At 59.2% G+C, this 13,563-nt stretch overlaps 2 protein-coding genes across 2 annotated transcripts; both read right to left on the reverse strand.

Moving 5' to 3' along the window:
• Window positions 1-105: 105 nt before the first annotated feature.
• CAPN1 (calpain 1) lies at window positions 106-7,527 on the reverse strand. Its single transcript, XM_087772987.1, has 23 exons — window positions 7,204-7,527; window positions 6,656-6,794; window positions 5,030-5,297; window positions 4,780-4,849; window positions 4,398-4,516; window positions 3,792-3,925; window positions 3,538-3,706; window positions 3,343-3,426; window positions 3,184-3,269; window positions 3,030-3,104; window positions 2,757-2,917; window positions 2,498-2,676; window positions 2,397-2,408; window positions 2,086-2,297; window positions 1,972-2,011; window positions 1,833-1,898; window positions 1,703-1,760; window positions 1,522-1,586; window positions 1,361-1,429; window positions 1,175-1,253; window positions 963-1,079; window positions 320-378; window positions 106-243 (listed from the first exon to the last, which is right to left on the reverse strand). The coding sequence occupies exons 3-23, from the start codon at window positions 5,294-5,296 to the stop codon at window positions 217-219; spliced, it is 2,148 nt and encodes a 715-aa protein (XP_087629113.1). The 5' UTR covers window position 5,297; window positions 6,656-6,794; window positions 7,204-7,527; the 3' UTR covers window positions 106-216.
• Window positions 7,528-9,154: 1,627 nt separating this feature from the next.
• On the reverse strand, window positions 9,155-12,545 carry SPDYC (speedy/RINGO cell cycle regulator family member C). The gene is made up of 5 exons (XM_087773036.1): window positions 12,265-12,545; window positions 12,065-12,123; window positions 11,857-11,942; window positions 11,043-11,214; window positions 9,155-9,496 (listed from the first exon to the last, which is right to left on the reverse strand). The coding sequence occupies exons 2-5, from the start codon at window positions 12,092-12,094 to the stop codon at window positions 9,272-9,274; spliced, it is 513 nt and encodes a 170-aa protein (XP_087629162.1). The 5' UTR covers window positions 12,095-12,123; window positions 12,265-12,545; the 3' UTR covers window positions 9,155-9,271.
• Between the last annotated feature and the right edge of the window lie 1,018 nt (window positions 12,546-13,563).

Here is a 13,563-nt window from a genome sequence, read left to right on the forward strand (position 1 = left end):
CCCCAAAAGAGCCGTGCGAGAGGCGAGGAAAGGGGTGTTTCTTTGGCAAAGCGCGGGGGGGAGCCCTGTGAACTGGTTGGGGGTGGCTGCAACACCCTCACCCCCCTGCCCCCCACCAAATTTTATGCTGAAAAAAGGCAAAAAAAAGGGAAAAACCGGCGCGTTTTTTTGTCGTCGGCTCCCGCTGCGAAGGCACTTGGAGGGTTGGGGGTCCGGTCAGGCGAACATGGTGAGCTGTAGCCACTGCGGGAGGAAGAGGAGGGTGTGAGGGGTGCGAGGGTGTTGTTGGGCGTCAGCCCCGCGCAACACCCGCAAGTACCTGCAGCAAGTCAAAGGTGACGACGCCGTCCTGGTCCACGTCCATCGCTTGGAAAAAACCTGCGGTGAGGGAAATTGTGGGGGAAAATGGTTATTTTTTCTTTTTAGGGGGGAAAGTGGGGAAAACGGGGCAGGATTTGAGGGGGAAAGGTGGGAAAAATTGCAGAATTTTAAGGGGAAAAAGTGGAAAAACGGGGCAGGATTTTGAGGGGGAAAGGTGGGAAAAATTGCAGAATTTTAAGGGGAAAAAGTGGAAAAACGGGGCAGGATTTGAGGGGGAAAGGTGGGAAAACCAGCAGGGTTTAAGGGCAAGAAGTGGAAAAATGGGGTAGGATTTAAGGGGAAAAACAGGGGGAAAATAATTTCTGTTAAATCCTGTTTTCCAACTTTTCCCGTTAAACCCCGCTGCTTTTTTACACTTTTTAACAGAAAAAAGAAGTTTTTTCCCACTTTTCCCCTTAAAAGCTGTTGGGTTTTCCAGCTTTCCCCTCGACTCCTGTGGGTTTTTTCCAACTTTTCCACAGAACTCAACAGGAAAAGCGGGAGAATAAAATCTTTTCAATCCATTTTTTCCAACTTTTCCTGTTAAATTATTTGGGAAATGTGGCAAAACGGTGGGTTTTTCGGGGTAAAACGTCGCTCACGGAACATGGTCTCCAGGCGCACGAGGCAGCAGACGAAGTTGTCAAAGTCGATGGCCAGGTCGGGCTCCGCGTAGCGGGTGATGATCAGCTCGTGCAGCTTTTTGTTCAATTTATAGCCTTTTTAGGGAAAAAAAAAAAACCAAACACAAACAACTTAAAACCGCCGGAGGCGTTAACGAATCTGGGGGTGAATCGGCGGGGCGGGGCGCTACCTGCCGCTTCCAGCGCCATCCGCATCTCGTAGGCGCTTATGCTTCCCGATTTATCCAGGTCGAACTTGCGGAAGATGGCCTGCGAGCCGAACCCAACCCCCCCCCCCCCAAAAAAAGGGGGTCATCCATGAGGAAAAAGACCCCAAAACCCCCCGATTTCACCCCAAAATCCCCTCCCGGACCCACCAGGTAGTTGCGGATTCTGTTCCACAACACGTTGAACTCCACCAGCCCCAGCTTCCCGTTGCCGTCTTTCTGCGGGGCGGAAGGGGGTTAAGGAAAACGGGCGGATTTGGGGGAATCCCCCCCCCAAAAAAGAACCCCCAGTCGCCGGCGGCGGAGGATACGTCCATGAGGTTGACCATGCTGCGGCAGGACTCCGTGCTGAAGCCTTTGGTCCGCAGATCTTTATCTGCAAAAGAATCCGGTCGTTATTTGCGTTAACGAGTTCAACCGACAATTAACGGCGTTGGGGATTTGGGTGTTTGTCGTGGTGAACCCCCCGCCAAATCCCGCCCGGCAGCTCACGTTTGCCGATGATCCGGTTGAGGATGGTCTGAAGCTCCCTGACGCTGATCTCCATGTCCTACGGGAGGGAGAAGACGCGGTGTTCTCCGGTGCCACCGGTGCCGCCGCCGGTCCCGGCACCCCCTCTTACCGCCCCCGCCAGCTGCTTGAAGAGTTGCTTGAAGTTATCATCGATTTGGCTTTCGGAGAGCACTTTCTGAGGGAAAAAACGGCTGGTTTGGTAAAAAGGCGACACCTCGGCACCCTCCGGCGTCATCCACCCCCCTCACCTCATCCGGGAGCGTCGCCTGGATCTTGTCATCCATTTCCCTACGGAGAGAACAAAGGAGAGTTTGGCCTCCGGAGTCGCCGGGGATCGTTAGCGCTAACGAGGCGTCTCTTACTCGGTGCCGGCTTTCTTCTCGGAGAAGACGCGGAGAACGAAGTCTCCTTCCTTGTTGGGTTCGAAGGTGGAGGGCACCACGATGTACTCGCCCGGCGGCAACCGGAACCGGGTGCTCACCTCCCGCAGGTTGATGAACTGCTCCGAACGGGCGCGCGAGGTGTTGGCCAGGAAGAAATCCCGCTTCAGGTGGACGCCCGATTTCCCCACGTACTGCCGGAACGGGGTAAAAAAACCACCCAAAATAACCCCAAAAAACACCCTTCCCTCTTTCCCGGTTCGCCGTTACGGTGATATCGTCACCGTACCCACCTCGGGAGGAACCTGTCGGGAGAGGAGAGGAGAGGAGAGGTCAGGGCGCACGGTGGCGCCGGTTGACGCCACCAGTTGACGCCGCCGGTTGATGCCGTTACCTCATAGACGGCGAATCCGATGGTCTCCATGTCCTTGCCGTAGCGGCGTTCGCGGCGCCGGTGCTTCTGCATCAGCGCCAGCAGGAAGCTGCAGCCGGGCTCGCGCCTGCCGCCCTCGTCCCCGTCGTCGTCCACCTCCTCCAGTTGGATCTTAAACTGCGGGTTGATCCAGAAAGTGGCTGAAAAAAGGCAAAAAGAGGTCAAAGCGATGCCAAAAACAGCGGGTTTGAGGTAAAACTCCCCCGCCGGCGGCGCCTACCGGGGTAGTTCCTACAACCGCCGGCCGTGCTGCCGCGCCGCCACGTCCCGTCGTAGAGCCGCGTGTTCCACTTGCGGAATTTGCGGGATTGGAGAGCGTCCGGGGTGAGGTTACAGATCTCCAGGCGGGTGAATTCCCGGAGGAAATCCCGGAAGGACATCCTGGAGGAAGAGGAGGCGCCGAAGGTCGGGAGGGGAAGTCTTCCCTCTTTTCCCAGCGCAAAACGGTTGGGAAAAGGGTTTTTTGGTTTTTTTTTCATCCCTCTTCGCTTACCAAAATTCACCGTCCTCCATTTTCACCATCAGCTGCTGCCTCAGCGCCGGCTCCACTGCGTTCCACTCGGCCGAGCTGCGGGCGGCAAACGGATCTCAGCCCTGCGGCCGAGCCGCTTCGTTAATTAACGCGAACGAAGCCTCGTGCTCCTCACTTGTCGCTCCAGGGTCCCGTCCACTCCACTTCTCCCCAGGGATTGCGCATACGGATCAGGCCCAGGGATTGCCCGCGGTAGTTGATCTGCGAACGGGCGCCGTCAGGGCTCGGGACCCAAAAAGCGCCGTTTTCTCCCCAAAACGGCGTCGCCTCTCACCTGCTTGGCCCCCGTCACCGAGTACGCGTGGCCCTTCACCAGCTTCTTGAACGTCACCGCCTCCATGTCAAAGGCGCTCGTTATCTGCGAGGAAACGAGACGGCGGCGGCGTTAACGGCCCGCGATACGGCGCCGATTCATCCGGTCTCCCCCAAAATGGTATTTTTTAACCCCCCAAAAAAAAAAGTCCCTCACGTCGATGGAGCAGCCGAGCAGGGATCCGCGTTCCAGCGCCTTGAGGATGATCTGGTAGAGATCGGCGGGGGGCTTGCGCAGGTCGTACCACTCCGTCACGCCGCCGGTGAAATCCTCGAAACCCTCCGAGGTGCTGCCGCCCGACAACGCCTCGTAGCAGCCGTTCACCCTGAGGGGCGGGAAGAGAAGATTTGACCGTTTCGGGGCTTTTTTACCCCAAAAAAACGAAGCGGAGGAAGAGGGCGAGGGCGTACTTGGCGTAGGCTTTCTCCAGCAAGGCGCTCCAGAACTCGGTGCCCTCGGCGGAGTGGACGAAGAGCAGCTTGCCGTCTTTGGTGGGCAAGTAGTCGTCCACCACCACGTCCAGCCACTCGCCGAATTGCCAAATCTGGAGGGAGGGAGGGCGAAGAGGAAGAAGAGGCGGCGAGGCCGAAGACAAACCCCCTCCCCCCCTTTTTTTTTATCCAGGGAGGGGCGTTTTGGGGAGAAAACGCCCGGTTTTGGGTCCTACGGTGCGCATCACCGCGAGGATGAGCCGTCGGGGAAACGGCGGTGGCACCAACCCAGCGGAGGATGAAGCCGGCAGCCATTTTGTGGTGGAAAGAGCCTGGTTTGCCCCCAAAATGATGGAGGAGGACCCCCAAAATGGTGGGGGAACCCCCAAATGGTGGAGGAAGACCCCCAAAATGGTGGAGGAGCCCCAAAATGGTGGAAGAGAGCCCCCAAAATGGTGGACGAGCCCCAAAATGGTGGAGGAAGAGCCCCAAAATGGTGGAGGAGCCCCAAAATGGTGGAAGAGGAGCCCCAAAATGGTGGGGAACCCCCCAAAATTTGGTGGCGGAGGGGTTTAAGCGTCTCACCTGGAAGTGGAAGATGCCGGCGTAGCCGTGCTGGAAGCTCTGCCCGTGCGGCACCACGCGGTGAAGGATGGTCTCGTTGAGCGTGAGGGAAGCGATGGCCGCCAGCAGCCAGCAGTCACCTGCGGGCACCGGTTTTGGGGTAAAAAAAGGCAATTTTCTGCTCCCTCAACACCTGCCTCTAGGGTTTTTTAACGCTCGGCGGGTGTTTAGGGGGAAACCGCGGCGAGCTCTGCCGCAACCCGCCGGCGAGAGGTTCGAACCGGCGGCAACGGCGCGCAAACGAGCCTCGATTCGGCGCAAGCGCCTCCCCCCCGCCGCCAAATCTCCGATTTGAGGTGAAAAATTAGAAAATTGGGAAAACCCGAGCGCCGGCGCTCCCTACCCAGCGCTCCCTGGCAGATGTCGGTGCGCGTGGCCCCGTCCACGATGAACTGCGGGCGCGGACACAGCTCCTGCGGGAAACGCCGCCCAATTCGGTCACCAAAATTCACCAAAATTTGGATATTTACGGTTCCGCCTCGCCGCCGCCGCGCCGGGAGGAGTTTGCCGCGAGAACGCCGAGGGAATTGAAACCCAACCGGGAGGCCGAACGCGGTTAATTAGCGCCCCGTCGTTAAGACCCCGCGGCTCACCGTCGGTCTCTTCCATTGGACGCCGTGGGTTTTGGCGGTGCCGGGACCGAGCTCGCGGAAGCCGAGGGAAGCGGGAGCCGGCGGGAAGGTTTGGTCGCGGAAGAGAGTGCCGGAACGCCGGCATTCCTCCACCAATCGCTCGTAGTCCTGCCCCAGGTACCGCACCGCGTTCTCGTGCCGACCCAACCCCAACGCCTTCGCCCGTTGCCGTTGCACCTGCGCCGAAACGCCGGTGCAGTACACCGGGACGATCGGTTCCTCCGCCATCCTGGGGAGAAAAGAGGGGAAATGAGTAAAATCGGGAAAAACGAGCGGTAAAAGTTGGGGTTTCCGCCTAATTTTCTTCCTCGCCGCCGCGGTCGTGCCGCGACGGCTACGCTCTCCCTCGCGCCGGGGCAAAGTCGGGGAGCGCCTCCTGCCCCCCTTAATTAAATCAAAGGGAGGGGAATCCAACGCTAATTAGCGCGGCCTCGTTTGCGGGGCGCTGCGTACCCCAACCCTGCGGGGCGTTTTGGGGGGATTTGGGGAGTTTTGGCGAGTTTGGGGTCTGGTTTAGGATCCCGACCGCGAGCGGCGTGAAAAAAAAAGCGGGATTCTGCCCCAAAAAACCCCGCGCAGTTGGGTTTCGTTAAACGCGAGCGCTGAGCCCGCCGAGATCTTATTTTGGGGGGGGAAAAGGCTAAAAACCGCCAAATTTCCCCAAATTTGCGGTCGGGGTGATTTCGGTGAGGGAAGCGTGGCGGCGTTTTGGGGTGAAAAATGGGAATTAAGGGGGCGGGGAAGCCCTCCCGCCCTCGCCGCCCCCCCTCCGCGCCAGCTGCTCGCTGCCTGTAACCCGAGCGGGCCCAAAATAGCCGGGTTTCACCTCGAAACGGCCCCTCGGTATTAAAAAAACAATTAAATAAATAGATGAATTATGGCACGGGGCGGCTCCGAACGCTGACGAAAACGAGGGGAAACGGCCCCAAAACAAGTCCGGCAAGTTACGGCGTGTGTCACGGCCGCTCCCCGCCAGCGCAGCCCCGAGCGCCGCCGCCGGGCCCATCTTCAACCCGTAAAGGCCTTAATTAACGACCGGGGAGCTTAATTAAACGTCGGGGAGCTTAATTAAGCATCGGGGAGCTTAATTAGGCAGTAATTAAGGGAGCGAGGGAAAGGTGACAGGGGTGTCGGCAGCGCGGCCCCCCGCGGGGGTTTCTGGCCCCCCCAAAGCCCAGCCCCTGGGGGGGAGGGGGTCAGGGACACCCTAAAAGCAGGGATTGTGCCCCAAAAAAGCACAAATTATCCCCAAAATGAGGGGTGGGGGGTGGGGGGGAGTCTCTACCCCCCCCCCCCCCCCCAAGCAGGTTTTTGGGGCGCGAGCGAGGCCTAGCTGAGGGGGCGCCTCGCTTCGTTACGGCCCCTGCTCCTCCGCCTCGTTCCCGAGGGGCTCGTTACCGAGTTTCCCCGTTACCGAGGTTCCCATTAACGAGGTTTCCCCGTTACCGAGATTCCCGTTAACGAGGTTTCCCCGTTAACGAGGTCCCCGCCTCGCGCGCCCGGGCCCTGGGGGGGCCCCTCTGCCTCCCCCGCCCCGGGCGAGCGGGAACCATTTGCCCCCCCCCCCCCCAGCCCCTCCCCACGTACGTTTTTGGGGTAAACTGGACAAAAATCGCCTTTTTTCACCCCGTTTCCAGGAGGGCGGCGGGGAGCCGGCGCCCCGGCAGGTGCCGCGGGGCGAAAGCTCGGCCCGGTGCCGGCAGCCCCTCAGCGGTCGCTTCCCCTCCTGTCGCGTTGGGAAGAAAATACCATGGAAAAGGAGAAAAACCAGGAAAACCCGCTAAATTTTGAGCAAAAACATTAAAAAACCCCCAAAATTCCCCATTCCGCCCCCCCGAGGCAGATTTCATCCCCAAAAAACTCTTTCCTGGTTAAAACAGGGCTCGGTTTCGGGGTGAGGGAGCCCCCCCCAGCCCCCAAACCCTTCCCGCCTCCGAAAAAGGCGCAAAATGGGTCAAAACGCTGCTTTTTGCCCGTTTTCCCTGGTTTTTCCCCCGATCCAGCGGCGCGGGGAGTTGTATAAGCGCCGTCGGCCACAAAGTTGAGGAGGGAAGCGCCTGCCGCCTTGTCACCCTGCGGCCGGGCGCCGCGGGCGGCTGTCACCTGTCACCTCCCGGGGGGACGCGGGGACGTACCTGGCTCCCAAACTCGCCGCTTTTGGGTAAAAGAAGGAAAAAATGATTTCTATTTTTAAGTTCCTTAAGCAGGAAGGCGAGGCCGGGTCGAACCCCCCGCCCGCCTCCGCCGAGACTCCTCCCTGCGCCGCTCCGCCCTCCGAGGCCGGCGGCGGGGAAATGGGGTGAAAAGGAGGGATTTTGGGGGCGCGGGGGGCCCCCGAGGGGGTTTTGGGGCCGTTTCCGGGCTTTTTGGGTCCCTCGGCCGCCTGCGGGGTTTTTGCCGCATTGCGAGGGGCGGCGGTGGCCGCAGGGGGGGAAGGCGGCTGCGGGCTGGGCGGGGCCGCACGCTACACGCGTGCACAGGCAGGACACGCATGGGGTTGTGTGTGCAGAGGGGTGGGACACGCGTGTGCGGAGGGCTGGACACGCGTGGGACAGGCGTGTGCACAGGCAGGACACGCGTGGGGATGTGTGTGTGCAGAGGGGTGGGACACGCGTGTGCAAAGGGCTGGGACACGCGTGTGCAGAGGGTTCAGACGTGTGTGCGGAGGGCTGGACACGCGTGGGACAGGCGTGTGCACAGGCAGGACACACGAGGGGATGTGTGTGTGCAGAGGGGTGGGACACGCGTGTGCAAAGGGCTGGGACACGCGTGTGGAGAGGGTTCAGACGTGTGTGCGGAGGGCTGGACACGTGTGGGACAGGCGTGTGCACAGGCAGGACACGCGTGGGGATGTGTGTGTGCAGAGGGGTGGGACACGCGTGTGCAGAGGGTTCAGACGTGTGTGCGGAGGGCTGGACACGCGTGGGACAGGCGTATGCACAGGCAGGACACGCGAGGGGATGTGTGTGTGCAGAGGGGTGGGACACGCGTGTGCAGAGGGTTCAGACGTGTGTGCGGAGGGCTGGACAAGCGTGGGACAGGTGTGTGCACAGGCAGGACACGCGAGGGGATGTGTGTGCAGAGGGGTGGGACACGCGTGTGCAAAGGGCTGGGACACGCGTGTGCGGAGGATTTGGACGTGTGCAGAGGGCTGGACACGCGTGGGACAGGCGTGTGCAGAGGAGCGGGACACGCGTGTGCAAAGGGCTGGGACACAAGTGCAGAGGGATGGGACATGTGTCTGTGGAGGGTTGGACACGTGTGTGCGGAGGCCTGGGACACGCATGGTACAGGCGTGTGCACATGCAGGACACGCATGGGGTGTGTGTAGAGGGGTGGGACACACAGGGACATGCGTGTGCAGAGGGCTGGGACATGCGTGGGACATACATGTAGAGGGCTGGGACACGTGTGTGCAGGGCCAGGATGCACGGGGCACACGCATGTGGAGGGCTGGGACACGCGTGTGCAGCGTCAGGACACACAGGAACACATGTACAGTGCCAGGAGGCACGGGGACACGTGTGCAGCGCCAGGACGCGCAAGGAACACACGTGTGCAGGGCTGAACACCCCAGGACACAGGCGCGGAAGGCTCGAACATGTCCGTAACACGCGTGTAACACGCGTGTGGCCGCCGCCATCCCTACCTGAGCCCGCAGGAGGGGTCCCGCCACCCTCGGCGCCTGCGGAGAGAGAAACGGCGCCGGGTTGGGGGAGGGGCCAAAATCCACCCCCCCCCCCCCCCCGCCGCAAACATTTTTATCTATTTTTTTTTCCACACAAATGACAAAAATAGCGATTTTGGGGGGTTTAACCCTTCACGTTGCCCGTTTTCCCCTCTTTCTGCATGAAAACCGGGGCGGGAGGGTGTCGGTGTCACCCCCCCCCCCCCCCCCCTTCGGCCTCCCTGAGGCGAGAGATGAGTTTTGGGGCTAAAAGCGGGAAAAGTACCAGGCAACGGGGAGAAAACAAGGGATTTTGGGCAATTTATCGACTCGGGTTATAAATAAGGGAGAAAAGGGGACAAAATCACCAAAAACCCCCGTAGTTTGCGCTGTAGAAAAGGAAGCAAAGCTGGATTTTGAGTTAAAAAACCCCAAAATTGGCTTTGTCGTGAGCGAGCGACGAGAAAGAAAAAAAAAAAAAAAAAGTGCCTTCAGGGCGCGTCCCGACCCCGATTCCACCCCGAATTTGGGGGAAATCAGTGGGTTTTGGCGAAGCGGGGGAGCAGGGCGGGGCTGCGGCGCGGCCGGAGGATGAAGGCGGCTTCGTCCTCCTCCTCCTCCTCCTCCTCCTCGTGGCGGCGGCAGGCGCGGGGGGGGCGCGGGGCGGGGCGGGGGTCCCTGCCGTAGGGGCGGGTGGCCCCGCTGTGGTGGGGGGCGCGCTCCCGCAGCCAGGCCCAGTGCCGGGGCTCCGTCGCCATCACCTGCCCGGCCGAAAAGAAAAAAGCCCCAGTTTTTGGGGTCAAAACCCACAGTTTTGGGGGTAAAATCCCCCCCTCGGCATTTGGGGGGGGGGTGGGGGGGTGGGTTAAACACCCCACCCCCACCCCGCATCAAAACCAGCTGAGTTTGGGGGCTTAAAACCCCGCACTTTGGGGCTAAAACCCTGCATTTGGGGGCTTAAACCCCCACAATTTTGGGGTTAAACCCCTGCATTTTGGGGCTTAACCCCCTCCCCCCCAATTTTGGGGCTAAAACCCTGCATTTTGGGGCTAAACCCCCCCACGATTTTGGGGCTTAACCCCTGCATTGGTGCTTAACACCCCCACAATTTGGGGGCTAAACCCCTGCATTTTGGGGCTTAACCCCCCCACACAATTTTGGGGCTAAACCCCTGCATTTTGGGGCTTAAAACACAATTTTGGGGTTAAAACCCCGCATTTGGGGGCTTAACCCCCCCACGATTTGGGGGCTTAACCCCTGCATTGATGCTTAAAACACCCACAATTTTGGGGCTAAAACTGTGCATTTTGGGGCTTAAACCCCCCACAATTTTGGGGCTAAATCCCTGCTTTCTGAAGCTTAAACCCCCATGATTTTGAGGCTAAAATCCCGCATTTTGAGGCTTAAACCCCCCATAATTTGGTGCTAAAACCCTGCAGTTCGGGGCTTGAACCCCCCACGATTTGGGGGATTGAACCCCCCCCCCCCATTTTGGGGCTAAAACCCCGCATTTTGAAGCTTAAACCCCCATGATTTTGAGGCTAAAATCCCGCATTTTGGGGCTTAAACCCCCTCACAATTTTAGGGCTAAAACCCTGCATTTTGGGGCTTAAACCCCCCATGATTTGGGGGCTTGAACCCCCCCCCCCATTTGGGGGCTAAACCCCTGCATTTTGAAGCTTAAACCCCCATGATTTTGGGGCTAAAACCCTGGATTTTGGGGCTTAAACCTCCCCCAATGTTGAGACTTAACCCCCCCAATTTTAGGGCTAAAACCCCACATTTTGAAGCTTAACCCCCCCACAATTTTGGGGCTTAAACCCTGCATTTTGAGGCTTAAACCCCCCATGATTTGGGGGCTTAACCCCCCCGCCCCCCCGATTTTGGGGCTAAACCCCTGCATTTTGAAGCTTAACCCCCCACAATTTTGGGGCTAAAATGCTATATTTTGGGGCTTAAATCCATCTTGGTTCCAGTACGAGGAACTGGCAGCAGCCGGTGCAACGGGGGGGGGGGGGGGGGGGGGTCCACCGCCACCCCCCTCCTGCCAGGGCTGCGACTTGCCCAAAACCCCGCTAATTAACCTTAAAAAAAAGGGGCAATTTTCAGAAAAACCAACATTTTTCAGCCGGGAAAGCGGTGGCGGACACAGTAAAAATTCAAATTTCGTTTGCCATTCTCACATTTTGAGGTCTTAAAGGATTTTTTTTTTTTTTTTTTTTTTTGGGAGGGTGGGGAGGTCTCGAAAGATTTTTTTGGGGTGAAATTAAGGGCTTTTGGGTGTGTTTTGGCAGGGGCGGCACCCACCTCCTCGCAGCAGTGCCGGCTGACGGCCGCCCGGTAGCTCATCCGGGCCCAGAGCCGATCGCGGCGGCGGAGGAACCGAGGGAAAAGCCGGCGCCAGCGGCGGCCCAGCGCCCAGGGGAAGATGCAGTATTTGTGCTCCTCCTCATCCTCCTCCATGTCGTTCGCCAGGTACCTGCGAGGGGGGGGAAAATGAGGTGAATTTGAGGGATTTTGGGCAATTCGGCAGGTAGGGATGACGGGAAGCGGGTGAGGCAGGGCGGGGATGGGGCTGGGGTTTGGGGTTTAACCCCCTTTTGGGGAGATTTAACGGCATCGTTAGAGCCCTGCTTCGTTAGCAAGCGCTCTGGAGGAGCGGCATTAGAGCCCCCGCTTCGTTAGCGAGCGGGCAGCATCCTTAGAGCCCCCCCCCCCGCTTCGTTAGCGAGCAGGGGGCGTCCTTAGAGCCCCCCCCCCACTTCGTTAGCGAGCAGGGGGCGTCCTTAGAGCCCCCCCCCGCTTCGTTAGCGAGCGGGCAGCGTTCTTAGAGCCCCCCCCGCTTCGTTAGCGAGCAGGGGGCATCCTTAGAGCCCCCCGCTTCGTTAGCGAGCGGGCAGCGTCCTTAGAGCCCCCCCCGCTTCATTAGCGAGCAGGGGGCATCCTTAGAGCCCCCCCCCCGCTTCGTTAGCGAGCAGGGGGCGTCCTTAGAGCCCCCCCCGCTTCGTTAGCGAGCAGGGGGCATCCTTAGAGCCCCCCCCGCTTCGTTAGCGAGCGGGCAGCGTCCTTAGAGCCCCCCCCCCCCCCCGCTTCGTTAGCGAGGGGATCCCGGGGTACCTACAGGGCGGTGAAGAGGTTGATGCGGGTGTACTCGCTGGTGGGCAGGCCGGCGCGCTTGAAGTACGTCAGCGCCATTGCCAACAGGTACTGGGAAACGAGGAGAAACACGGGGATTTTAGACAAAAAAAAAAAAAAAGCTAAATTCAGGCAAAAAAAAGGTGGGTTTGTTCGTAAAAAATAATGAAACGGTGGGTTTTTGAAGGACCAACCTTATCGGAAATCCTGCAGCAGACGTCCATCGCCAGGAACTCCCGCACCACGTCATCTTCTTGACGAGGAGAAAAAGTTGTTAAATAAAACTAATTTTGGGGGGAAAACCTCCGGTTTTGGGGGTTTTTATTAACGCGAGGGATGCGTTTTTCCCCTCTTCTGAGGGGATGGCAGCGGCTGTGGGGCGGGTGGCGCTTACCCAGCAGGCTGAAGAAGGCGTCTCGCTCCTGGCGGTGCAGGTGGAGGCGGTTGGGGGGCTGGGGGGCGGCCCCCCAAGGCCGGGCGCTGCTGGGGGGGGTCCTCTCTCCACCCAGGGGGGCTGGTGAGGGGGGGCTTCATGGAGGTGGGGGCTGCCTGAGGGAGGGGGATGGCCCAAAGGCCCCCCAAAAGCAGAGCGAGACTTTAATCCCCCCAAAAAGCTCCGAGCGCCCCCAAAAGCCTCAAGACCCCCCAAAAAGGAGCAACCCTTTAAGCCCACCAAAAGTCCCAAACACCCCCAAAACACGACCAGCCACCCCCATCCCCCCAAAAACCACAGACCCCAAAGCCCCCCAAATCAGACCAAGCCTTTAACCCCCCCCAAAGCCCCAAGCCCCCCAAAACCAGACCAACCGCTCCCCAAAAAGAGACCAAAGACCCAAAGCCCCCCACAATCAGACCAAGCCTTTAACCCCCCAAAGCCCCAAGCGCCCCAAAACCAGACCAACCGCCCCCCAAAAAGAGACCAAAGACCCAAAGCCCCCCCAAATCAGACCAAGCCTTTAACCCCCCCAAAGCCCCAAGCCCCCCAAAACCAGACCAACCACCCCCCAAAAAGAGACCAAAGACCCAAAGCCCCCCACAATCAGACCAAACTTTTAATCCCCGCAAAAGCCCCAAGCCCCCCAAAAACACACCAACTGCCCCCAAACCCCCCCAAAAAACAGAGACCAAAGACCCAAAGCCCCCCAAATCAGACCAAGCCTTTAACCCCCCCAAAAGCCCCAAGCCCCCCAAAACCAGACCAACCGCCCCCCAAAAAGAGACCAAAGACCCAAAGCCCCCCCAAATCAGACCAAGCCTTTAACCCTCCCAAAGCCCCAAGCCCCCCAAAACCAGTCCAACCTCCCCCAAAAAACAGAGACCAAAGACCCAAAGCCCCCCCCAATCAGACCAACCCTTCCCCTGCCAAGCCCCCTCATAACCCAAACCGACCCTTTAACACCCCAAAAAAGCCCAAAGCCCCCGCAAACTTCATCAATTCCAACACTCCGAGTCCCCCCAAGAACAAACCGACCATTCAAAAAAACCACAACCCCCCCAAAATCCTAGATAAACCCCCCAAAAGTGGCCAAGCACCCCAGACCTCCACTAAAAAGCTCCAAATCCCCCCCAAAAAAACCCAAACGAACCATTCCAACACCTCAAATCCCCCCAAAAAGCTCCAAATCCCCCCCAAACCGGACGCCTCCTTCAAGCCCAATGGCACAAAAGCGAAATCCCGAGCAGCATCTCGCAC

The sequence above is a fragment of the Nipponia nippon genome, unplaced genomic scaffold, assembly GCF_047370975.1.
Source record: "Nipponia nippon isolate SJK-2023a ecotype South Korea unplaced genomic scaffold, ASM4737097v1 scaffold_38, whole genome shotgun sequence".
Taxonomy (NCBI): domain Eukaryota; kingdom Metazoa; phylum Chordata; class Aves; order Pelecaniformes; family Threskiornithidae; genus Nipponia; species Nipponia nippon.